This window comes from Rhinolophus ferrumequinum, chromosome 21 (genome assembly GCF_004115265.2).
Source record: "Rhinolophus ferrumequinum isolate MPI-CBG mRhiFer1 chromosome 21, mRhiFer1_v1.p, whole genome shotgun sequence".
NCBI lineage: Eukaryota > Metazoa > Chordata > Mammalia > Chiroptera > Rhinolophidae > Rhinolophus > Rhinolophus ferrumequinum.
The window spans coordinates 42,544,634-42,571,206 of NC_046304.1; the positions used below are offsets into that span (position 1 = coordinate 42,544,634).

Here is a 26,573-nt window from a genome sequence, read left to right on the forward strand (position 1 = left end):
CATCAGGCAGGTAGAGGGCACCACACAAGTCAGCAGAGACCACAAAGGACACCGGCATCAGAAAGCCTGCTCCCCAGGTAACTCTGCACCTCACTAGCCCTGAAGAGAAAACCCGTTTAAGGATAAAAAGCAGTCAAGTCCGGCTAATGCCTCCCCGCCTCGGCAAGGTCAGAATTCCAGGGTGGATGAAAGGACCTGCGGACGATGGACAAGAGAAGGAGGACGGCCGTGCTGCTGCCGCCCAGCCCCCGCCCGGGTTCACAGCCCTCACCTTATTTCTCATGGCTCGGAGGAGATCTCGGACGGAGCCGCCTTTATAGGTTCTGAATTTACGCAGATCTATAGAAGAAGAAGAAGGAATGCAATGTAACGAACACATTTCAAAAGAAAACAACTTCTGGGGCTCCTGGGATTAAATGATCAGACTGAAATGCAACAAAACTCCATACTCATAGTGACAGGAACATGTCCCCCAGCCTGAACCTCAGGGCAGTGTTCGTTGGCATCCCACTGCCTGATCGCACCCACGACCAAAAATAATCACCAAGAGCACGGCAACTACCACTGACCTGTCACTCTAAGAGACAAAAATGAAACACACATCCGTGTAATGGTCAGATTTGTATCTAAACCAGACACACCCACAGAAAACCTCAACCCCGTAAGTTGAGGTTGAGGTTTTCTACCCCTAACAGCCTGGAGCTGCCATTTCCCCAGGGCCTCTTACAAATGGCTGCAACTTTTGAAACGTTTCTGCCAACATTTATGCCAGGGGCTTCTGCGTGGTCACCTGTCTGGAGGGGGACAGTGATGTTTTCCCTCCAGTCCATCTTCACCACAGGCCTCCCGCCTCGCTCCAGCTGCTTCACAATCGGGCCGTCCAGGGACTCCTTTTCTATTCGGTCACTCACGTCCTGGGAGGGAAATCAACAAGGACCACAGATGACGGTCAGTGTGGAGTGAAGCTGGGAGCTGGAGGACTGGTACCAAGTAACAGTGGTCATTGCTACATGTGTTGTAGGCCTGGGCTGAAGTGCCTCAGAGCTGGGCAGCAAGCACTCTGCCTGCCCCCATATCCGCTAACTTTTCCCCTGTGAGGAGCTGTGTCTCTTGCTCACTGGGGAGCGGCCATATAGACCATGCTCCACAACAGAGAGGTGTCACACATGCACACCTGTCCACAGACCCCGAGCGCCTCACCCACATTTCACACACGCACACATGCCACACATGGCCACAAGTGCGATCTGTCTTAGACAACAACTACAAAAGTTCAGTTTTGATTTGCGACCTCTGCTGTTTGTCTACCCACTGAAACAGGACATGCTCAAATCCATAACTGGTGGAAGGTTGTCACTCCTCATCTGAATATTAGAAGAGACAGATGCAGCCAAGCCTTTCAGAGGCAGAAAACTGGTGACAAGAGTGTGGGCTCCAGAGGCCCCTGTGGGATGCATGCCAAGCACTGGCCTCTCTGAGCTCCCACCAGGAACACAGGCCCATTGGCAGCTGAGGACCCCGAGTGGTGAGCCCCATACACATTAACATTAAGCAGCCTTGTATGGCCCACAGTTTTTTCTTTCCCTGATGAAGGTGAAGTCCTCCTGGCTGACCCTCTAACTTGCAACTGCTAGAGGAAATCTTGGAGGGACTAGATTGTGAACTTAGGGGACACACGGTTCTGAGCTGCAAAGCCAGTACAAGCTGGTTGATAGAGACGGAAGCCAGGTGTGTTGACAAGACTTATGATTTGGAGATACTATGAGTTTAAATCCTAACCCGTGGTGAGCCAAGGTCCCTTTGTGTGAGTTTTATTTATCTTCAAATCTTGTCATTGTCCAAGTGACCTGGCTAGTTTTCCGAAGTCCCTTGAAGACATCAGACCTCAGACTTTTAATGTGACGTACTATGGAGCGCAGCAGCAATCAATCCTAATGTCATACAGACCACGGTGGCCACAGAAAATGGCGCTAAATCCTCCCTTTCCAATCCATGCAAAGAGTTACTAAGCATCTGCCATGTGCCAGACTGCATCTCAGGCAGTGGGGACACAGACATGAACCCAGAAATCAAACGTTCCTGCCCTCAAGGAGCTTACATTCTGGAGGCATCACCACGGCCAAGACTCTAGTCAAGATTCCAGGATAATGTGATGGCCACCTCTCACTCCAAGCTCCGCTCTTGCCCAGACCCAGGAGGAAAAGCATTGCCCCTGCATGCCTGCTTTCAAAGCTGGCACTCTAGGTAAGATGCATTTGGGTGAGTTACGCTGAACTCATACCAGCAAAGACTCTGACAAACACATCGTCTTTCCCCAAAGCCACCTGGCCATCCCACAAAGCCTTAAAACAGCCAAAGTGCTTAAGGAATTCATATCCACTGATCCTATGATTTAAAATTTTCTGAATTTATCGTAAGCAGAAAGAGATCTGGGCAAAGCTTGAGTAAGAGGATGGAAAAAAAATCCAATATAAATAAATGTTTAAATGTATGAAACTTGAACGAAATTGTATGACGCCTGAGATTTGCTTCGAAATAACCTGGAGTGGGGAGGGAGGAAAGAGAACAGAGGTTCAATTAGTAATTGCTGAAGCTGGCTGACGGCTAAATGGGAGTTCATGATATTCCCTCTACTTTTGTGTGCATTTGAAAGTTCCCATAACATAGAGTTTTAAAATTATGGCACATCCATATGATAGAATACTATAATCATTAAAATTTCAGAACTTTAACATGCAAAATACCTAAAACATTATATAAGGCTAAAAAAACAGCAAGATACAAAATTGGATATACAGTGTGATCCTAATCACACTTTATTATTTTATGAAGAAAATATATTAAAATGTCAGCCTTGGTTACCTCTTGGTTATGGGATTATGGATCATTTCTTTTATTCCTTGTTCTTTGCTATCTTTTCAAAGTCTGGAAAAAGTTAAACGGAGGTTTTTGACAAAGAAAACAAACATGTCTACCTGGAAGAAGTGGAGCTGCTTTTCTAGGCTCCAGAAGAACGGGTGTTTTAGCACGTGTTTCGCCGAGGGGCGCTTCTGAGGGTCCATCGCGATCATCTGCTCTATCAGTTCTCTGGCGATGACATCTTCTACAGAGGAGGAAAAGAAACACGTGACTCGTTACCACCAGCCTAACGCCACAATGAAATACCCCAAACTTAACCATCTGCACGCCCTCCGACTCAAAATCCCACTGACAGGAGATCATTCCAGTAACACAATTACGAGCTTGCACCAAACTTCAGCTAATAAGGAGAGTCCTCATCACAGAGTTTGTAAGAAGGAATGACTGGAATACCCAGTACCAGAGACTTGGGTGACATTGCCGCACCTCCGCATACTGGACTGTGGGCCATTAAGATGACGCCCTGACTGAATGTGAATTGACATGGAAAGATATTTAAGACGAACTTAAAAAATGAGAATGTTGCAAAATAGTATGTACTATTTAACCCCATTTAAAATAAAAATACGTAGACATGTCTAGGTAGACGACTGGAATAATATAAACAAATGTATTGGTAGCAGTCATTCATCACTGTATAATGGAAGTATGAGCCGTCTGCTAATCTGTTTCCTTATAGGGAATAAGAAAAATTAACATCTAAGCAAAACAAAAAGTTAGTTTTAAGTTTTTCAAAAGGCGGCATTGGGGTGTCATGGGCCAATTATAACGCAGGAAACCCAGAAGTCAGGAAGGAAGGCTCGCTGCACCCACGCCTAGAGAGCGAGGTTGGCCCAAACTTGGCTGTTCCCAGCGCCGTCTGCACTCGCTGACTGCTGGTGCAAACATGAGAGTCCAGTTTATGGAGCACGGACTGTGTGTCTTCCTGAATGTCGGTGCAGGAAGGGACCTCACATTATTTAACCGTCTAAAGTCACAAGCTGGAAAACAGAGGTCCCCAAAGGGGGCCTTGGCCAGGTCACACAGCTAACTGGGTGACCTGAAGGAAACTGAGAGCTTCTTGGCTTTGAGGGAGGTGCTCCAAGGATAACCCTTCCCAGCTCTCCACCAGCTTTGGAACAAGTCGCCAATTCAGTGAGGCCCACAGGTGAGCAGCCAGAAAGAAGTACCTCTGGGAACACAGAGCCAGCACCATGCCAGCCTGCAGGGGCCACTCGGGCAGCTGAGGAGTGGCTCCTGACCCCTCCCGCCCTGCTGCCCCTCACCGTGCTTCTCGGGGTGTAAGCAGTCAAGGCTGTAGGCTCCCAGGAGGATGTTGGCTTGCCGCTGCAGGGATTTGCCAAAAGGGTGGCTGCCCTCAGATATCACGTAGTAAAAGACGCAGCCCGCAGAGAAGATGTCCACTGTGTAGGTCTGAAAAGAAACGGAGGGTGTGAGAGGCCTTCCGGGGAGGCCTTCTCACCGGCGGCAGAGGAGTGAGTGCTGCTACTTCTTTCCTGGTGCAGGTGTCTTGGGGGACCAGCGGGGCAATTGCAGAGCAGTGCTGAGCACCCTGCAGGCTGCACCAGGGAACGTGGGCTCTGGAGCCGACCGTCTGGAACCCTGCCTCTGCCACCTGCCAGCTGGGAGCCCTTGACCGCCCTGTGCCTTGGCATCCTGGATGTAAAATGAGAAGAACAATGGTAGGCTCTTCATGGGGCTGTTGTGAAGAAGAAATGTGCTAATATGTGAAAATGTTTACTTAAACCAGCGCTCTACGCAGCAGCGAGTCAGTCTCTCCCCAACCAGCAGGTAACTCCTCAGAGGGAGGGATTTCTGTGCGTTTGCTTCCCTGTTGTACCACCAGGGCCTAGAATGGTGCCTGCATATGACAGGTCTGAAAACATCGTTAATAAACGAATAAAACAGTTTTTGGTTCAAAACTAGCCTCAGAAAGAAATTACCTGACAAATTTCCGGTGAGGTCATTTTTGAAGTTATCTTATACCTCTCATTGGTCCCATGAAACCATTCCTTGTCTACAGATGGGCTGCTCTTTAGGGAAAGGGGTGATTTCTAGCTTCTGCTACTTAGGGTGCAACACTGCGTGGTTCCCGAGCACAGCTTGGGTCCCTCTTGCTAGGCTCCACCGCTTACACCAGACACGTGGGGATCCAGTGAGAGAAAGCCAGGAGCGCGTCACCTTCCAGACTGCTGAAAGCACGCCTGTAATCCTGTACTGTCACTCACCCTCAAAACAGCCCCATGAGGCGGGCAGAGCCAGTGTCACCCTCCCCAGATGAAGACATGGACAGAAAGGTTCAGTGACAAGCCCAGGGTCACTGCCGGATCGCGAGAGCCAGCACAAGACTCAGGTCTTCTAATCCGCGAGCCCAATCATCTTTATTCTACCTCATCAGAATGTTCCCGAGGTGGCTGACAGATTCCAGACAGCAGGAACAAGCCCACCACAGCGGAAGCCCTTACCCTGTCACAGTACCTACTCGCTGTATCATGAACGTGTCCCGTTTTCCACAGCCTATGCTGCCCGATGTCCCCAGCATACCACTGAAGCTGGGGGGCTCTTGTCCTGCAAGCCTGGGTCCCTCTGCTCCCACAGCTCATCTCTATGCTCAAGTTATGTTCTTCCCCAAACTTATTATTGACATTTGAAATTTAAATATTTCACAATCTGATAAAATATGAGGGCCACCAAGTATGAGGTGGGTTGAATCTTCGGAAACAGTGAGAGGGAGTAGCTACAAAAACTGCTGTGGAATTAGATGTGAGAGATTCAAGTGTAAGGGGCTGGGACATAAATAGTTAAAAGTTAGGATTCTGCTCTTAGGAAGTATTTGAAATGTCTAAGTCTCAATCTGGAAGGCACAGAAGCGGCAGGGGAGTGAGCTTTATGCAAGAGAGGAAATGAACCACTCCATTCAGTTGGACCCAAATTTAAAGAAAAGACCATGACATACATCAAAGATTTCTATTATTTAACGAATCACATGATTTGCTTTAAGTTAAAATGAAATGTTTAAGGTGTGTATGTATTTTCTTATGATTCTTCATTGTAACTGTCTTTGTGATGAACTGACCAGCTGCTTGTCCCCAGGGAACTGGATAAAGGGCTCTATTGTATCTAATCTATTGTAGGCTGGCTGATCCCATCTAGATCAGGTAATCCTCTGACGTCTTGTGCTAAACAGCAAGGTGCTGAACCACGAATAGGCTCTTAGCAAAAGGATGCAGACACCAGCTTGAAGGGTTCCCGCTGGCCCAATCTGGAATAGTTTGAGTATCAAAAGGAGAAACAAAAAGAAAAGAGAAAAAAAGGACTATACTGATTATAACACTATTTTAAAAATCCGTGAATCCATAATGATTTAAAAAAAAGAAGAAAATAGAAAGGGGAGTAAAAAAAGAGAAAAGCTCTTTTTTACAGAAGAATGTCAGCTAATGAATGCGGAAGAATTTCTACTGAATTAAGTGACTCAGGCAAGAGTTGCCAATGAATGCTGAACCATTGGGTGAAGGACTATTGGTAAACAGGATACTCACACTGTGCCAAAGTTTCATCCCATGGAGCACTAACAATAAAGGGGAAAAGGTACCTTTACGGAGGAAAGAAAAGTGGTAACCACCTATACCAGGTGAGCCAAGCTGGCCTCACTAGAGGGGTACAGCAATAATGGTACAACCTGCCATCTCATGCCTCCTGACACTGTGTCCTGGGACTGTTCTTGCCAAAAACATTTAACTTGAATCTAATCGAGCCTTTAGACCTACTTCTAGTTTATAGGAAACACAAGGAATAGACAGGCAAGTTAAACACCATCATGAGGAAACGCGTGAGCAAATCCCAAACGGGGCATTCTACAGACAAGTGCCTGCGCTCCTCACAAAGTCACCATCAGGGAACAAGAAAGGAGGAGGACCGTAGTAGATTAAAGCAGAGAGAATCAAATGCAATGCAAGACGCTTGATTGGGTCCTGGCTTACAAACCAGCTCTATGAGAGACATGTGGGGAAATTTGAATATGGACTGAACATTACAGATCATGAAACAGTATTCATTGTTGAAGTGTGATAATGGTATGGAGGTTAAGAAGCAGACTGTACTTGTTCTTGGGGACGAGGGGCTGAGGTATTTAAGAGTGAAGGCCTGGGATGCCTACCTCTTATATTCGAATGGTTCAGCAACAGATAGAGTAAAAAATATTAACAAATGTTGAATTTAGGTGGAGATACTAAGGTAGTCACTGAAACATTCTTTTGATTTTCTGTATGTCTAAAAATTCTCAGAATAAAAAATTGGGGATATAAAAACAGAAAAAAAAAAAAGGAAGAAAAACCGGAAGTTTGTTCACCTTATGTAAGTTCTGAGTTCCCAAAATAGTGTGAGGGGGGAAGCGACTGGAGGAGCAGGAAAAAAAAACCTGACAATTATCCACATCATCCCTTTTGTTCATCTGAACATCAAACAATATGGAAAGCACCAGCAGTGTGCTCGTTGTCAAAGAAATGTCCTTCTCTAGCTACATGTGCTCCAGCCCCAAGTCCTGAAGTTGGAGGCTCTTCCTCCTGAAGATGTAAGAAGAGGCTGGTTCTGCAGCTGTCAAAGGACTGTGCTCATTACTCACAGGGTTCTCCTTGCAGTCTTCACTCAGCATCTCTGGAGCGATCCAGCCCTCCGTGCCGGGCACTCCTGAACGGCGGCTAAAGCTGTGCCTGCCCACTGCCAGCTTCTTGCAGAGGCCAAAGTCAGAGATCATGGCCTTGATCCTGCCATGTGCGTTGGGCATGGAGAGGAGGATGTTGTGGGGCTTTAGGTCTCTGTGAACTGATACAGAACTCCGGATTAGCTACGAGCAACATCGGACCTTCTACAACAGGGAGTATGCCCTCCTCAGACTGCCAGTGGACCTGCTGCCGCGTCTAAACGTTCTGGTTTTCAACTGTGTGAGTCCTCCTCCAATTCTTATACCACATGCACACCAGCAATGCAGCAAAGAGCTTCAACAGAGGCAAGGCCCACCTCAGCAAGTTGGTCACCCCACCCGGGCCGCAGCCTGGCAAAGAGAAGCTTCTCACCAATGTTCAGGGAGTGCAGGTGAGCCAGACCCGAGGTGGTCTGCTGCAGCAAGGTGATGGGCTCCAGGCCGAGGTGGGCAAAGTCATTCTGCTCCACGTACTGTCAGAGACACAATGGTGAGGTCACGGCACATGGCACCCCAGGATTTGGCCCCTCAGCGCACTTCCTCTTGGCATAAAGGAATTCAAGTTTATTTAGAAAAATCCTGCCTGTAGCTTTTGCTTTAGTTAACATTTGGTATTGGGTCAGCTCATTTTCTTTGATCATATTTTAAGAAAGAAATGAGAAGTTTTACGGACAACATTCTCTGTCCAAATCCTTATTTTCCAGCAGACTTTCTCCTAGAAGTCATAGGCTACAAGTCATAGGCTAACTTAAACAAAAGCTCTGATTTACTAGTTTATAATGAGAAAGATAAAAGAGTAAGAAACTCAAGTTCATTGCTTCATACGGGTATAAATACGAGTGAATCCAAATGATACTAAAACAGTTTCACAGTGAGCTGGAAACTGAGCAAAAGGAATTTACTGGATGATCTTTTTATTTATGTATTTTTAATTTGTTTTACTGGATGATCTTAAGGACTCGAGTCATGAGGACGCATCCCTAAGCCCACACCAACCCTGAGCAGCTCTGGGAGGAAGAAAGGGCCAGGTTTCTGGAGGCCAAGAGGGACAGAGATGCTAACTAACTACGACCAAAGACTGCCCTGGGCAGGATGAGGGGACCACCCAGTTAAAGTTGGGGTGACAAAAATGCTCTGTGTTTTATTGTGATTAAATGCATATGTAACTTTGTTAAAATGTATCAAACTATACATTTAAAATGAGTGCATTTTAACTTCAATAGAAAGTTAACAAAACAAATAAAAAGAGGTCGGCAGTCCCCAAGCCATGCCCCAGTTGCTGGGAGAAGGGAGGCTGCAGTGGCGATGGCAAAGCCACTGGTGACCGCAACCACGTGGCACCCACCTCCTGCAGAGTGGCCGCGCACAGCTCAATGGCAATGTACTGGAACTGCCGGTCCCTCTCCGTGCAGAAGTAACGGATCACGTTTGGGTGCTCATCTGACTCTCGAAGCAGCTGGACCTCGCGGTCTGCGAAACTGAAACACTCGGGGAGGATCCTCTTGACTGCCACGTCACGGTTGTCGAACATGCCCCTGCAGGACAAGGAGCAGGCTTGGGTTTGGAGGAGCCAATCGGGTGGCGGAAACGAGAGGAGACTTGTGGCCCCACAGCGCTCCTCCTGTGACGCAGCGGCCACCTCATCAGCCTCACAGCCCTGGGGGCCCCAACCAACCGTCAGGCAGCCCTGCGGTCACGGAGGCAGCTCTCTTAGGTCCGAGTCACCTCTGTGACCCTGCGGTGCCCCTGGAGCCTGGCCCACTGCCTGCGAGCCGACGGGCACTCCCACCTGAGGCGGTGAAGGCACAGCGCCCTCCAGTCCACTCACCGGTACACGATTGTGCCCTCCGCTCCGTGGCCCAGGACGTCTTTGGGACAGAATGAAATCTTCCCAACCATCACCATGCTGGTTTCCTCATCTGGGACAAAACAGAAAAAAAAAAGGTTGTTTTAAAGAAACATAACCGAAGAGGTCAGAATGGCTATTAGCTTCCCGAGTTCACAGGGAGACATGGCATCTCAGGGTCTACACCCCGTCCACTTGTCGGCAAGAGCTACTGGGTCCGCTCCCCATCCGTGCAAAGGGCCTCCTCCTACCCCTGCCCTCGCCCCCCACCTCTGACCCTACTGTGAGAGCGAATATCTCACACCTTCCCAAAGATAGGGGTTCTCCACAGATGCACCTCAGATTTGCACCTGAAACACTCGCGTAGCGACGGTGGACGTGTGAATGAAGAGCCAGTCACAGTACCTCCATCTTGACACTTAGGACTCTGAGGTCTATTGCACCAGCTTGTGTCAATCCCCTCTAAACACTGGCCCTGACAACCGGCCTGAGCCAACCTCCCAGAGGAAAGTGAATCAAAGCTGCCTTTTCTTCCTTGGCCCCAGCTGGCCTTGGGAATGCTCTCAAAACAGACTGTCAGCGTCCCTCTGGTCAGCAGCCTTTGTGGGGAAAAGATAGAGGGAAGGCCAAGGGGGCTCCTAGGAGGCCCTGTGAGGGGGAGAAGCCATGGGATGGGGTGAACCCGGGCCCCAGCGTGGGAGGGACACAGTGAACCCTTGGGAACAGCTCTTCATGACCCCAGGAAGACTACCAGGAAGGCCATGGTGCTCTGTGGTTCTCAGGTATGTTCAAATGGGAGAGAAAACAGCACCAAACGGCAACTCGCTTTACCGTCGTCGTCCTGCTCCAGGGAGGGGCTGGTGCCAGCCTTGGAGGCAGAACTGCTGGAGTGGAACGAGTGGTTGGAGGCTCTGGGAGACGTGCTGGGGCTGCTGGTGCCCGAGCTCTCTGAGTACAGGCCGGACGAGTCCAGGAGCTCGGTGTCCTGAGCCACGTCTCCAGGTGCGTGGAAGGGCAGCTGCTGCTGTTGCAGGAGCTGGATTTTCTCCAGTTCCTTCTGGAACTGCTGGTGCTGGAACTGCTGCTGTTGATGCATGCTCTGGGAAGGGAAACACATATCCAGAGAAGTGTAGCCGGACCTCTGGGGAAACAAGCAGGCAGGAAAGGAGGCTCCCTGTGGCAGAGGGAGCAGGTGCACAGAATGGGATGAGACCAGGGAGAAGGCACAGGAAGTGAAATCCATTCTATGACTGGAGGTCTTTCTGCCAGTTAGAGCTGCTAGGATAGCCCACTGCCCCCACAGAGGGGCTTGGCAGGGGTAGCAGAAGAGGGCTGCTGTCCTAGGTGGAGGGCTGGGCCAGATGGAGGGGGTCGCTTTGAAATTCTAAAATTCTGGGACTCTTACGAAAGTCTGGGACTTGCTACAAAAGTGAAACCAAGCCGGGAGAATGGGTACCAGGTGTTCGAGAGCATGGTGGATACAGGTAAGACCGGCGTCCTGTGTCCTGTCGCCTTGCACTTGGCAGAGGGTAGTACACAGACCATCAGCAATCCAGAGGCAGAGACGGCAGGTGGGGCCTAGAACCTGGCAGCCATTGTCCCACAACATACAGCCAGGGAGCGGAAGAGTGGGGCTGAGACACGGGGAGCCCAGCCAAGGTCCCACTCCCCCCATTTCATCACACTGTCTTCCCCACAACCCCCGTGCCTCTCATTCATTCTGACAGTTCAAGCCGTCATAATTCAAAGCAGAACTATCTGGGACTATTACTACCCAGGCTCGGGAAGGTGACTTAAGGGACGGGTAGTGTCCAGCCACCCACTGCACTTCCCAGAGCTTCAGTTTCTTCTTTTGTGGGTAGAAGATAAATAATAAGGACAGTGTGAGGTAAAAAACAAAACAATGCAAGTGAACCCATTTAAATGCTGAAAAGTGCCGCAAAGGGTTTATCATTCCTATTGCTATATGGGACATGAGCTACCTGAGCACTCGTGATTGACGGTGATAACATTTCAGGGCTCTGAGCAACTTGACGAAGGAATATTCCTCTAGAATATTTTATCCAACTCATAACTTACTCAACTACATAATTTTAGCTCACTTATTTCCAATTAGAAAGTCGAAGGAATTACCGTGCTGCCTTTTTTACTCTGGCTGATATCTCTAACAAACAGTTTTTAAGGGAGAAAAGTAGATTTTCACCTATTATGTCTACTCTTTTTATATATATATATATATATATATATATATATATATATATATATATATACACACACATACTCTTTTATATATATGACAATTCAAAAGGATCTGTGAACAAGGTTTACAAATCAGTTTGCAGTTAACCTGTAAGACCTAGGTACATGATTGTCCTTTCCTGAGACGCCTCGTGTCTCTTTAATTATGTTTTTGAAGATAGCAAGTACTGACTTTTAACTGTGAAAAGAAATGTTTTTGCTTATTGTGGTTTTTGTCCAGCCTCACTGCCATTAGGTGACGGGCGCAGAAGTTCAGAAACATGTGGGAGGGCAAAGGGAAGCGGCTGAGCTTTACCAAGGGGTAGGTGATGATGAAGGCCACCCAGCCGATGAGCAGGAAGGTGCTTAGAATGATGGTGGCGATGTCCTTGAGCATGGAGTCCACGGGGGCCTCGGGCTTGGCGGGGGCGTGAGTGAACTTCTCCTCCACGTCCTGAGAAATGGTGGTGGGCGCGTTCACTGGAGTCTGGTCAACCAGGTGGATAACCTTACGTGGGAGAGAGTGGCTACATCACTGCACAACTTCTAGCAAGACATAAATGAGCCAAACAATCAAGAGAAGCACTGACTCCACTGTAAAATGTGTCAGATTTTTAAAAGCCCATCCAAAGATCACAAAGCCAGATAATCGCTGTCTTAGTCAGAGACTGCCTTGAGATGAAGTATGCTGTGATATTGTCATTACTCAAAACCAGTTTTCAGAGCAATGCTTTTGAAAGTGCCTTCAGAGCCTATATTCTTTCAAAAGTCCTCACTGAAGGCAAAAACTCCCTCTTTTGATGGCAGATTTAATATTTGGGAACACTGTGAATTCATCTGTATAAAAGCTGATGAAAAGACTGGTAGTCAATTTGGTAATACTACTTCACATGAAAAAGGAAAATCGCGAGCACACACACAGCTATAAAGTAATAAATCAGCTTTTTTTTTTTTTTTAAGATTTTGACTTATGTTGATTGTAAACTTTCAGTGTAACTCCAAAAACAAAATAACTTATTCAAGTATTTCACTATTTTTCAAAGTTTTTGAAAAGCATCAGAACCCTTTGTTAAAGAAAATTTTATTTAGAAGCTCAAAATTATATTGGATAAAAGTGAAGCTTCTGCCCAAGCTTCTGGGACTTCAAGAAGAATTTTCGAAAAACGCTCCGATTCGTTCTCCAGCCTCTAGTGCTCCAGCTGTGCGTTGTTTACCCAATGAAATGAACACAGCTTCCTCGCAGGAGCAGGCAGGGCATGCCCCAAGTGCTCACACCTCTCATGCATGGCCCCCGACTTCAACTTACAGCCCCTTCTCTCTGCCTTCAGCTGCCCGCCTCCTACTGTGTATGGGGGTGTATGGCTGACAGCTGAGGAATGTTTGCTGCGCATGTGCCAGGGCAACACTCATTTAGTTATATATGCTCAAGTGCGTTCATTAAAAAATTACGGTATAAGTCTCATTACCATATAAATGCACCTCAGAGTATTTTAATGGGCTTTTAATGGACTCTGTTCAAGATTGGATGATTAAATATGAAAATGTCAACTGTGGTCATCTCTGGGATTTAGATGAAGGGGAATGTCTTGTTTTCTTTTTTATACTCTTATATCCTAAGTGTTTACTAATACATATGCTTGGCTTTAATAAAACCAAAATCGGATCAAGATTTTAGGGCACCAATGCTATACAAGATCACTGTTTTAGGACTCAATACATTTCCCCAACCCGGCTACCTCCACAGATGAGGGAGAACACAGACACTGTGCCCTGGGATCCTAAACGTCCATGTGATTTTCTTTTCCTGTCACTCTGGATAAAATCTAAATCTCTAAAGTGAATTTGTTGTGACCGTGGTCTCCACGTCAGTCAGCCAAACTTCTCTTCCTCTGACCCTGCCCATGGCTCAGGCCTCTTTCTCAGTCTCCGGCCCCCCGGCAGGGTTGCAGGAGCTGCCAAGGCCGAGTGGCCTTTGGACTCCCCCCCAGAACACACACACACACTGGCCTGCTCCGACCCCTCCTGCAGAGCCACTCTCCAGCATTCTCTACCTGCTCTGTGCCCCAGAAAGCTGCCCCATATGGGCAGGGCAATGGTCTCCCCTGCCTTCTGATGAAGCCAGCAGCAGATGACACCGAAGGAGGAGAATGAGGTCAAGTTCTTTGGGGCCGCTGAATAGCCTCAAATGAAGCTCTAGGCTCCTGGTCTTGCCTTTTCCACTCCCTCCACTTGCGATTCAGGCCAAAGGAGCGTGCTAAGGGATGACCTGGAACTGTCTACTGTGTTAAACTTCCCTCACATCATCCTAATGTGAGTGGCCATCCCTCTCCAGCTGACCCTGACTAGCCCACTCTACCTCCCCAGGGCAGCCCAGGGCAGAACTTGATGGCAGCTACCACCTGGGTAGGCCTCCCTGCTGCCCAACCTCCAAATCTGCGGCTGTCCTGGGTCCCTGCCAGGACAAAGCAACCAAAGCAGGCCACTCCTGGGTTCCCAGAACTTCAGGTCTCCCCACTTCCTTTCTTGGTCAACTTCGCTCTGCTGCCAGGCTTGTTCAAGGCTTGGTAGATTGGCTCCTCTGTAGCCACGTGATCTCTTTTCCTACTGTTCCCTGCCTGGTAGCCTCGGATCTGGTCAGGCCTGTCTCCTCAGCCTCAGAGCTGGAAACGCCAGGGTTAGTCCCAGCTCCAGGCCTTTATGCTGCTGTTCTCTTCCCTTCAGTGCCCTCTGGCTCCGTCCCACCAGGCCAGACCCCACCATTCGGTCCTATTGCCTTTGCTACAGCCTTTGCTAATCGCACCCCCTCCCTCCCCTTCAGTCCTTAGCAGCTGTGGTTTACCATGCATTCCTGTGCGTTCCTCTTCCCTCCGGAGTAGACTGCGAGCTCTAAAGGCATTCAATACCTCACTCCCGCAACCCCTCACAGACAGCCAGTAACCAAGTGTTCACTTCCCCACTCACTTCCTCAAAGCTCTTCTCTGAGTCAGCAGGAATCACATTTTCCCGGTGTTTGGGCAGGTTGTTGGGGAATCGCTCCAGCATCTTGGTAGATGCAGACAGCGGGGTTTCATGGTGTCCTAGGAGAGGAAAACAAAACCTTTCATGAGAACAGCGTCCCCAGCGGTGATTCAGCTTAGGCAACAGTTGTGACCCATTGTGGGTCCACAAATGCAAACACTCACTTTTGCAAAGGGAGAGGATATGAAGGCAGTTACCAGAAAAATCTCATCAAGACAGAAATTTTGTTACTTAATGGCAGGTCTATAGTATTCTGAGTCTCATACTGAGGAGTAAGAAGCATCCTTGTTATGCGAGGGATCAGGAAGTCGGGTATACGTTCAGAGCAAGATTTGTGTAGCTAATTCCTAACGTAGGCTGCCCGCTGCTGAAGCATTATGAAGCTTCATTTCAAGTTCAAGTTCTCCCTTCAGTGTTTTGTGACATCACTCCACTAAAGGTATTACTTCCCATCTTGGTATTTCAATTTGCTCAGATGGAGCTCTATCCCTGTTATCTAAATGTGAGCTTCCAACCCGGGAAGTGGTAAGTGATTCATGAGAGTGCAACAGGACATATTTACAAGAAGGGTAAGGGGTGACGGTTCTCTCAGCGTTTGTTCACTGCTCTCTACACTAGGTATTTCAAGATACCTAGTGCTCATTACACATGTGGTGAGAGCATCTGTGGTGCGTAAATTACTGTTAAGACAGAAAAGGTTGAATAAAATAAGGATTTGATACAGCCTGGTAATCTGGTTAGCTCTAAAACGAAATGACTCCACAAACCACCCGAAAGAGCCAGTTCATCTTTCACACTGGGCCGTCAGCACCCTGACACACGTTCCTGTTTGTTTTCTCACTGAGAACAGATCGCATCTCACTATGATCTTTCTGCTGTTCTCCCAAACCTATGAAGGTTTTATGACAAGACGTAGTCCAAGCTATGTACATTTCTTGATCGGGAAAAATCCTCGTTAGGTCAGTTCTCTATCGACAACATCACACTGTTCTTTAAGGGAAACCTAAGTTTGTTTTGAACTGCCACTAGTTGTCCCTTGTAGGCCAAAGAACTCCGAGACATGCTTTGCTGTGCAGCAGGATTTCCTCACGTGTGGTCTATGGCTTCAGACCCTTGACTCACAGCTGCTGGTGGGACCCAGGGATCTAAACGTGAGTGTCTCTGGTACCTCTCAGGCTCACTAACAGACCTTCGCTCTACGAGAAAACTGCGCTGCCCTTCAACGTGCCCCCTTGTGCTGCAGCGCCCTCACAGCCCTCACCCCTATGCCCGCTCTTAGTGCTCCACGTCCTGCCCCTCCGGTAGGGCACCTACCAACAGTCTGCCATGGAAGTGATTAGCCCGAATTCCTCTTCCTCCTATAGTTCTTCTTATAAAACAGGCTTCTCCTGGAGCTGGACTGTTAGTAATATCATGCTTCACATTCTGAATGAACTGTTCTACAAACGTAACCATAAGATCCCGAAACATTTTTGTACAAACAGTACCTGGTTTTAGCGATGTATCTATCTATCTATCTATCTATCTATCTATCTATCTATCTATCTATCTATTAATCATCATCAATTAAGTCCAGACTCCAGGGCAAAAGCACAGGCCCTGCCCTGGACCTACTGAATTCACAAAGCTCCCAGGTGAAGCCAAGAGCACTCCAGGTTAGGGTCACTGTCCTGGGGCCACCCAGACCATGTCACTTAAGCTAAGTGGACTTATTTTATTTTCAAGATTAATGTGATATGGGTATATCCTTAATTTCTTCCACAAAAAGCAAATCAAAGGACACAGTTTGACATATCCTTTTACCTGTGGCCCCCAGTTTACACAAAGATTGTAAAGTAGTCCCATTGCCTTATTTAGAAATGGCTGGGCCTTGGAGGCCCTCAAAAGGGCCTTCAGAACTGTGAAATGCTTCCCTAATTACTTCTCTATGCTTTGTTGGGTTTTTCAATTTTCTTACTTGGGCAACCTTTCGATTTTAAAAGGATATATTTTTGCGACTAAGCCATAAAGACTTTTATCCATGTTTTATAGTCTTACATACACCTTTCCTTAATTTCCAATAATGTATTTCACTTCTTTCTTTATCTATTTTTTAAAATTTTTATTTACTTTTTGTTTGTTTGTTTCACTTAACCACTGGTAGGCAATCTCTGTCTTCCTTAAGTGGTACATAAAACTAAGTAGCCTTGTCATTTCAGTGGCCTCTGCTCATCAGCTATTTTTTTCCTTTACCAAGGGCCCATTCATGCATGTTTTCCAAACTACTTCTGTTTAAACAAAATGTAGAATATTTTGTCATCTCCTTTGCCCAGTATTTAGTAAAAACAGTAACGAAACGAAGAAATGTCTACAAGGAATAGAACACAGAGGAAAAAAACCTAGACAGCTCCAAAGGGAAGGATAAGGGTTCCAGTACACCCAGTTTCCTCTCCACAACACCCAGTTACACACACACCCCCATCCAGATGCCACTGCTCAGAAGATCCTGTGGCTTCCTGGGCCCCATACTCTCCCATGCTGCCCCACACCCTTTTCCCTGCACCCTCAGCCCTGCCCTCTCTCTGCCCAGGGACCAGTCAACGGAGAGCGCCAAGAGGGAGAATGGCCAGGAGAAATCTCACTAGCCCCTGTACACTCAGGCACCCCCACTTCCCTCCTGCCCACCCCACCCCCTGGGGCTGCATCCCCACCCCTGGGGGTGGGAGGCAGCAGAATTGGGGTGGGGGCACAGGAAGGGCAAATCAGATTCCAGAAAACTCTGTCCTGCTTTAATTACTTGAGACACTTGCCAGAGACACAGCTCCTCTCATCTCTGCCTTCATTTGTCACACTCACTTGCCTTTGGGGTATCATCTCTTATCTTGCTGGCTCACAGGGTCTCCCGTTTGCTCCAGGGCCATTAGTGATGGCAACAGCAACAGAAGAGAAGGAAAAGGGACCTCCCCGCATACACTCGTGGTTTCTGCCGTAGCTCCCTGACCCGGGTCCAGCCTCTTCACTCTTCACCACCCTCAATCCCTCCTGGTCTTCAACCCTCTCCCCCCGACCCCACCCTCCTGCCCACATCAACTCCGAGTGAATTCTTCCATAGAAATGGCCTCAGTTTCCTTAACTATAAGTGGAAATGACCAGGGTGCCTACTCCACACAGGGCTGTTGTGAGACAGTTGTATTCAAAAGTGCTTGGCGCCAATGCCTGGCACATAACAGACATTCGATGTGTCAGGTAATTGCACAAAGTTGACATCACAGTCATGTGCCTCATAATAACGTCTTGGTCAATGACAGGTCACATATATGACGCTGGTCCCATGAGATTACAATGGAGCTGAAAAGTTTCTATCAGCTAGCGACACTGTCATCGTGACGTCACAGCGCCACGCATTACTCACGGGTTTGTGGTGATGCTGGTGTGAACAAACCCACTATGCTGCCAGTCACATAAAAGTTAGCACATGCAATTATGTACAGTACATAATACTTGATAATACGCGACCGTGTTACTGGTTTATATATTCAGCATCCGTTAGAGTGTATCCTTTCTACTTATAAAAAAAGTTCGATGAAAGCAGTGTTATACCGGCAGCAGCCTCATACATCTCTCGATAGCGTCATTTTCTCTTGTGCTTTGATTTACTCCCGTGTTGCTTTGTGCTGTAACATGCTGTACAGGCTCGTGCCATCCAGGTTTGGGTAAGTGCTCTGTGGTATTTGCCCAACGACCCATTTCTCAGAACGTATCCCCACTGTGAAGCAACACATGACTGTACTTAAATTTTGGAACATCATTTAAACAATTTTTGAAAACTGAGTTGACAACACAGCTATCTTGTTAATTTCCCGTGGGACTAAAAATGTTCACGGTCTGAAAGATCAATTGGGACGTGAACCAAGTACGTGGCTGACTGTCACCAGCAAGGCCAGCTTTGCCCACCAGGAGGCAGCACGTGACCTGAGGCAACGAGAAACCAACTCTCACCTATCAGAAGCCAGTAGTTCCTTAAGTAGTTGAGCTTGTTCTTTCCTTTGAGCCCGGGGTCAAACTTTAGGTCCGTGCTGGGTGTGATCACACACTCCCCTTTGTCCCCAATGGTGACACCTTCGGTCTGGGGGCCTTCCAGCAAAGGAAGAGTGCTGCCTCGTGGCTGTGAAGAAAGAATGGGGTGAGGCCTGGGGGCGAGGCCTTCCAGGTGAGCAGACCTTCCCTAGGGCTGTCCTCAGCACCTAGGCACTGCCATACCTCTAGGTGGGGCTGGGCCATGACAGTCATAGCAAGACACAAAGGCCCTAAGACTGGGCAGGAGGGCTCCTCCCTCAGGATGTGATAACTGTCTTTCACATGGATATCTTTTTAAATTCTGATGTCTGGGAACTGGGTGAGAAAGGGTGTGTGTGAAATTCCAAGCAGCTACTGTGAGCAGCAGTGTAAGTGAAGGAGAATGTGTGGGTATCTACCAATCCACAATCCATGTGCCTGACTATGGGGAGTGAGCTCCAGCCCCGAGCCCAGTGCTGGCTCGGGCTTTGCTGGAGCTGCAACGGAGGCAGGCGCTGCCCTGCTCACCAGAGCAGCTGACCAACTCATTGGAAAGGTAAGAGATGCCAACCAGACAGCTCAAACACTGTAAGGACCAAAAGGAACTTCCAGGATCATGAGGCCTCAGACACTCAGTGATGGAGCGCGGGAGGCAGGCTGGTGAGAACCAATAAGGCTTGGTCACAAAAGGATGAAAAGGATTTGAGTAGGGAAAAGAAAGAAGGGAGAGCATTTGAAGTGTGAGGCACAGCCTGGACAAAGGCTAAGAAAGAGGAACAAGGCACTTCTGGAAATGAGGGAAAAGATGCACCTGGTTAGACACCAGCAGTGTGTGGGGAGGGCACCGTGGGATGGGGCTGAGGAGGGCTGTGAACTGGTGTTTACAAAGGGCAGTTTAGACTTGAACACAAAAGCGAAGGGAAATGAGCAGGGCTTCCTAGGTTAGGGAAGCTGCTTTTGTCATGGAGCTCTCCTTCAAGTAGAAGGTGGTATGTGTAGAAATTGTTTTTGAGGATTTAAGATCTGTGTCTTGCTTTTTAAACCAACAGGATGTCTATATGTATGTGATTCAAAGTCATTCTTTGTAAAAATGGAACAGGAGCACTTAGGAGGCTACATCTGTGAGCCCCGCAGAGTGGACTTACCACAACGGCGACCCCCTCGTGGACCATTGAGGGGGAGGCGTAGAGGCTGGTAGAGTATTTACCAACATACAGGGTGGGCCTAGGAGAAAAACAGATACATGCATTCCACAGTCATTTAAGTTCTGGATCCCACAAAAAGGGGCTTTCTGGAGAAGAATCGCAGTCCCAAATACCACCCAGAGGAATAACCAGATTGACTCCTGAGCATTCTTGGAGGGTGAAGGTATGGATACTCCCCTGGGAGCCAGAGAAATAGACTGCAGGCCCCAGCTGCCACTCACTGCCTACGAAAACATACACAAGTGTCCTCACTGCAAGCTTTGGTTTCTTCACCTGCAGATGGCAGGGCTGCACTAGACCACCCCACAACGGCCTGCATAAAGGACGGTGTGCCATGATCATCTGGGAGAGACTGAATGCTGGTAACCACCACAAAGTCTCTAAGATGGCCCTGACCAGCATGCTCTGACGACCGAGCTGACACCAGAATCACCAGCACGGTGCGATTCTTAAGGAGTCTACAGGGTCTACTGAAGCCCTTAGAAACAGCCAGCTGCTCTAATCTGGATGCCTAAAGCAAAGGGATGCACAAAAAATTCTAAACTGGGTGAGACTTCCAGTCCCCCAGCCAGGTGGTCTGGCTCTGTCTGGCACATCAAGGAGGGGGTGGGGTTTGGCTTCTGTCTGGGGTGTCAGTGTGAAAATGCGGGGGATGCATCTCCAGACTCTTTTGGTTATTGTCAATAGAGAATTTGGGGCTGGTGGTCTACTAATTTCTCGAAACCTCTCAACAAATACCTTACACTTGAATGGTGGTGTGCAATTCAGAGAACACTTTCATATACATTGCCTTATTTGATCATCTCCAACAGCTCTGTAAAGTGGGAAACTGAGGCTCAGCAGGGCTAAATGACCTATTAATAGGTGGGGGTGAACAGCGCAAGTCTGCTGGGTCTTACACACACACACCATAATACTGTTTTCCTGATTTTTAAAACAAATGTAACTTAACAATGAAAATTTAGAAAACACGAAAATTGAAAAATCAATACACCTTATGTATTTCACCACCTGAGATATATCCTAATTGTACTGTGAGTACCAGCCATCTCTTTCCTGCCCCCAACCATAATTTTAACTCAGTTTAAATTCAGGAATTCTGAAGCGCCATGTGGTACCCTCCAATTCTTACATTCTAAGGTTTCGGAATGAGCCAGTCTAGGCTCTTTATATTCCTCACGGCTTCAGAGTTGTCTGCCTGAGCCCTGGCTTTCAGTGTATGGTGTGCCACACTGCAGCAGGACCAGGATGCCAGGGTCACAGCTGCCCTCTTCTTCCCCAAGTTCCCCGACTCACGTCAGCTTGCTCTTGGCCTCCGTCTCCTTGGGGAAGGGGTACTTCCACTTGGTGATGCGCCCCACCTCCCCAGACATGAAGGTCAGATAGCGCAGGGTCTCCACAGCGACGTTGATATGCATCACCTTCCTTAGGCCCTCCCGCTGCCAGACATAAAAGGCCACCACTGGGGAGGCATAGTTTTGGATCCACAGGACGTCGCCAGATTCACTGTCCACAGTCACCACCAGCCCATCGCCATTGGACACAAAATGGGACATCTCTGTACAGATCAGATAAACAAAGCAAGTCGAGTCTCACCCCATCTTGCAACCACATCCTCTACTCTCCTGGCAAGTTGCAGCCACATAGCTAGAGGAACCGAGACTTCTGGAGTATTCTCAGATCTCCTCCGAACAGTTTCACTCGTTTCCAGTGAATGTGCTCCGGTTCTACAATATCAAGACACGGCGAGCTGCCTGGCTCATAAACCTGAGACAGGACCAGCCTCTCGCAGGCCATTTACTTGGTGGTGCTCTTAAATTCCACTCAGTTAGTGAGCGGACACACTGCGGAGGCAGGAGCCAGTGGAGAGGCCTCTGAATCTGGCATCTGACAGCAATCATTTCAAACCTATCACTTGAAGTGGACTTTGGAGCTGACCACTGGCGCTGGCCACATCTGACCCCAGAGGGGGCTTCTGTCCCTCTTTTAGACACCAGTGTCTAAAATTGGCAAAATTAGTTTTTAGTTTTCATTTGAGTTGGGGGGTGTTTACTAGAGAAGTAACTGGGGGTGAGCCACATTTAGGGAGTGAGCTGCTAATGTTACAAGTTGATGTTTAATTCTGCTTCTCAGGGGCCTCTAGTAAATTCCTTCTGTGACACAGAGGGACTCAACAGAATGTGTCCTCCCTCCTTTCAGGCTAAGCTCACCACCATCTTACTTGGGTTCCCCTCCACACTTCTCACCCCGGCACCTGACTGATGAAGCATTTACTGTAAGTCCATGGAGAGTCCAGAACCTGGTGATTTAGGGTGTCTTCAAGAAAACCCAGCTTTCTGGAACAATCGTTTTTCTCACAGGTCACAAGACCTGCCCGACCTTGCAAAGCCACCCGGGGTACTTACTGTAGTCCACGTCATCCTCAGGCAGCGAGGCCGCATAGTCGAAGTAGGTGGCGTTCCACCGGAGCTCTCGGGTTTTGGTGTCGTACATGGTGATGGTGTACTCTGGAGAACACACGCCAGCCCCATTACCAGAGGGGCCACGGCACCTACTGAGGTGCTGACCTCACCTACTTACAACAGACAAATCCTCCCTACGTTGCCTGTAAAAAAAAGTCCAGGCCATCCATGTGGAAAGAGAGAGCCCGCATGGGAAATTGAAGTCTCAGACACAGGAGGGAACCCAGCGGACAGCATGCAGAGCAGAGACAAGCCAACTGCTGCGTCCTTGAACTCAGGACTCACAGAATCCTGAGCAATATCATGGCATTGTTTTAAGCCACTTAACTTTCGGGGTAGTTTCTCATATAGCAATCAAGAGCTGGCATTAGAAATTGGTACCTGCAAGTGGGAAGGTGCCATAATAAAAACCGAAAACATATGGCACTGACTGGGACCAGGTGGCAGATGGAGGCTGGAAGGTCGCCATGGAGACAAAGAGCAGTAAGAAAACTTGCTATTGGAAGCTAAAAAGGTGATGTAGTAGTGACACAATTAGTAAGGCTACTACTTACTGTAACTTGGAAAATAGAAAGTATAGTGAACTTGTGAATCTGGCTAAGGTGATCTCTAGGCACAATGTGGAAAGTGCCAAATGGTTTCTCTGAACTGCATCTGACATAATTCAAGATACAGAAGTTAAAGAAGGAAGGAACGACTCAGTTTTCAAGCTGAACACAGAGGAATTATAGAGGGTTCCGGGCTGACACTCCAGCTGGAAAAGATTCTCAATGTAAACAATGGCCTTCGGGCAAAGATCAAGTCCAGGGTGCTACTAGTAAAACATGGCCTCAGGGTCAAGATCAAGTCAAGGTTAAGGCAGTAAGACCCTTTTTTGAGACCTCAGAAAAATTTAAGGTGGTGCTTCATAGACCCTCTGCTAGGTAAGAGGGTTCTAAGAACCGTAAGAGTGTTGTCCACACACCAAGTAGAGAGATTTGGGGGGACGGCTTTAATACAATGGAGTAGACAATAACTGCACACACGCGAAGTCCACAAAGTTTTTAAAGCAGTTATTATCAGTATGGACTAAAAGGACCAGAGACACTCAAAATGAAAACAAAACCCCCAAAATCCAAAGGCCTCTAGATTCCCAACTTTCAATAGACAAGACACAGATTGGGAAAGTTACAAAACACTAACCACTTTTTATAGAAAAGACAGGACTTCTCAGAGGGTAGGATCAAGAGGTGCTGAGAACAATATATTAGGGCACCAATCCCAGAGGGCAAGACCAGGCCCAAATGGAGGAATCTTCCCTGCCTTCAGAGGAGGGGAACCTGAAAACCGGTGCCTGGCTGGATTCCAGATCCCTAAGGACCGGGACTTCCCGTGCCTCTCATGCCTTCCCGTTTTGAATGGGAATGTTTGCTGCCGCTATCCTGTCTGTCTCACCACTGCACGGTGGTGCTGGGGTGCAGGAGCCTCGCCCACCTTCGTACCCGCGGTAGATCACAAGAAGCTGGAGTTTGAGATTCATGCTGTGACTGGACTTTGGGAGCCCTGGGGAGGGATGAGGATATTCTGCATGGGGGAGGGGGGCTGTAAGCTATTGCAGTCAGAGGCAGGACTGCGGTAGAAGGTCTGAAACGACCACCACCACCACCCGTCTCTGTGACGTGCAAGTCGGTCTTCTCACTTAGAGGCTGAGTCTGTTTCCCCAGCCCTTGATTCTGGGCAGGCCTCATGACTTCCTTTGACCAACAGACGGAGTGGAAGTGAGGTTCCAAAACCTCTGAGCCCAGGCCTTCGAGGCACTGCAATGTCCACTTTTACTCAAGAGGAGAACCCAGCCACCATGTAAAGAAGTCCAGGCTATCTGTGTAGAGTCGAACCAAGGTCCCAGATATCAGCCAACAGCGTGAGGAGTAGAGACCATCCGTCTCTGTGGAGCCCTTCTTGCATTTCTGATCCACAGAATTGTGAGCAATAATGCTGGTGTTGGAAGCCAGTAAGTTAGGATGGTTTGCACGCAGCAAGAGATAACTGAAACCATAAAGACCTGCCCCCTAGTTACAGGAGAGCCCGGCCAGCTTCCACGGGACCCCAAATACGTCTCATTCATTCTTAGAAAAGCACCACTTCCCACTTGAAAGGTTCTGTCTCTTTTTTAAAAAGTCTTGGCTACCTGAATGTTTATACCTAAATCGAGTGTTCAAGCATAATGATTTCATTCTAGGATTTTGCTATAATTTTTTCCTTATAAATATTTTCTTGCTTCCCCTTTTAGCTCTATTTCAGCTGTCGTTCCACAATTTTTATGGAATACTGGTAGATGTCAGGAGCTGCACACATACGATGAATACGGCAGATCCCTGCAATGAAAGGCTCACATCTGCCCACCCACTTGCTCCAACGTCTGAGCACCTGCTACGTGTCGGCAGGTGCCCAAAACCAAGTCCTGCCCTCAGGAAACTGATGGTCTAGTAGGGGAGGCGGGAAATAGGCAAATGCAATTTAGAAATATATCATGACGAGTGTTTAGAAGAAGAGTCTGAAAAGGGAAGAGAGATAATGTGGCGTGGAGAGGAGCGGGCTGAGGATGCTGGAAAGGGCCAGTGATGGGCGGTGACATGGCCGTTACAAGAGGCCCGTCCAACTGTGTGCACCCCGACAGTGGGAGAGCCGCTATACCTGGGGACGAGGCTTCACAGACAGGAGACTTTGCGAGGGAGCAGAGTTGTAGAGGAAGAGAGCACATGGGCCAGACAGGCAGAAACGTACACACCTGGTAGACAGGGACCCACTAGTCCAAGGCTTAAAAACAGCACTGCTTATTCTGGGGACTGCAGGTACATAATCCTGATTGGAAAATGCTGAAGTGAGGGAAACGCAGCGAGGGAGGAGGTGGAAGAGGTGGCAGGCTCCATGGCTTTGAGGGCCGTGTGCATTTTGGACTGTGATCGTTGGGCCATGGGGAGCCCTGGGGAAGGGGAGTGTCTTACAAAGGGGAACAACGTGGTAAGATCTGTGTTTGGAGAAGACAGATCTGGCCACCTTCTAGAGAAAGAAGCCCAGAGGCAGAGACCCATGGAGAGGCTACTTCAGGTCCTTTCTGGAAACAGGCAGGTTGTACATGATAAAAGATTCCTTCTTACCTGTTCGCCCAAGATACAGAAGAGAGGTTGATGGGCAGAGACTATCTGCAAAGGCTGATGACAAAGTCTGCTGCTTCTCCCCGGTCAGAAGGTCAACGACGTACCAAATGTCCTGCTTTTTACCTGAGAAAGGTCACAAGGACACACAGTGGTTTACACTCGTCCTGTGGAAAAAAATATCACTGCCAAACGAGCAGCCTAAGATGTTCTCTGTGCGGAGAGACAGGCCGAAATTCTTAAGATGTTGAAGACATTTCTACGCTCCGAGGGTGACAAGGTAAATGGTCATGTGGCGATAATAAAACTTCTTGGGCCACTGGGTCTAATAACTTAATAACATAATCATGTATAAACATTTATCCAAACCTAAAAGCTCATAGATTTTATTGCTTAGGTTAGTGGCCTTAAATATTACAAGTCTGGCCTGTAAAGGGTCACCCTTGTCCCTTCAACTAGAATCTATATGAACACAGAAATGTACCCAGGGGTTCCTCTCTCTGTTAATCACCATTCAGGTATCTCAATGTCCCTACCAATAAGCTCACTTGAAAAGAGGCTCCCCAGTTACTATTTATAGCTAATTAGCTGGTACAGGGCAGTGGAGTTGGTCGCAACCTGGTGCTAATGAGGCCAAAATTATCTCGGCCTGTTCCCCCACCAATAAACTATTCCCCAGCCACAGGCTACAACTCTCAGCTGGCTCAGCTGATTATAAGGTATGAACAGGTGGACGGCACAGCCAAACAAACTATTAGGAACACTCAAAGATAATATGCATCTGTAGCACATACATCTCAGCATCCCAGCAGTGATGAGTCAGAAGCATGGCCTCCCATCTGAAGGTCAACACAGTCACCATGACGTCCGCATTTCTGTTTTGTAAGGCATGGCCTCTGGTCACTTGTATCTTCCTAACTTATTGGCCAAGCTTCCTACCGTGTTTCCCCAAAAATAAGACCTAGCTGGACAATCAGCTCTAATGCATCTTTTGGAGCAAAAATTAATATAAGAGCA

The 26,573-nt window shown here is 48.0% G+C and overlaps 1 protein-coding gene across 4 annotated transcripts in view; it reads right to left on the reverse strand.

Moving 5' to 3' along the window:
- Positions 1 to 26,573, reverse strand: part of ERN1 (endoplasmic reticulum to nucleus signaling 1) — a 79,629-nt gene that overhangs the window by 5,006 nt on the left and 48,050 nt on the right. For all 4 annotated transcript variants that reach the window (XM_033089929.1, XM_033089933.1, XM_033089932.1 and 1 more), the window contains 16 exons: positions 25,560 to 25,682; positions 22,366 to 22,467; positions 21,257 to 21,518; positions 19,901 to 19,979; positions 18,699 to 18,864; positions 14,664 to 14,779; positions 12,019 to 12,210; positions 10,296 to 10,563; positions 9,447 to 9,537; positions 8,964 to 9,153; positions 7,992 to 8,091; positions 7,541 to 7,740; positions 4,185 to 4,332; positions 2,976 to 3,103; positions 791 to 914; positions 272 to 339 (listed from right to left, as the gene is read on the reverse strand). In XM_033089929.1, the coding sequence (XP_032945820.1) occupies positions 272 to 339; positions 791 to 914; positions 2,976 to 3,103; positions 4,185 to 4,332; positions 7,541 to 7,740; positions 7,992 to 8,091; positions 8,964 to 9,153; positions 9,447 to 9,537; positions 10,296 to 10,563; positions 12,019 to 12,210; positions 14,664 to 14,779; positions 18,699 to 18,864; positions 19,901 to 19,979; positions 21,257 to 21,518; positions 22,366 to 22,467; positions 25,560 to 25,682 (2,357 nt within the window). The remainder of the gene's footprint in view (positions 1 to 271; positions 340 to 790; positions 915 to 2,975; positions 3,104 to 4,184; positions 4,333 to 7,540; positions 7,741 to 7,991; positions 8,092 to 8,963; positions 9,154 to 9,446; positions 9,538 to 10,295; positions 10,564 to 12,018; positions 12,211 to 14,663; positions 14,780 to 18,698; positions 18,865 to 19,900; positions 19,980 to 21,256; positions 21,519 to 22,365; positions 22,468 to 25,559; positions 25,683 to 26,573) is intronic.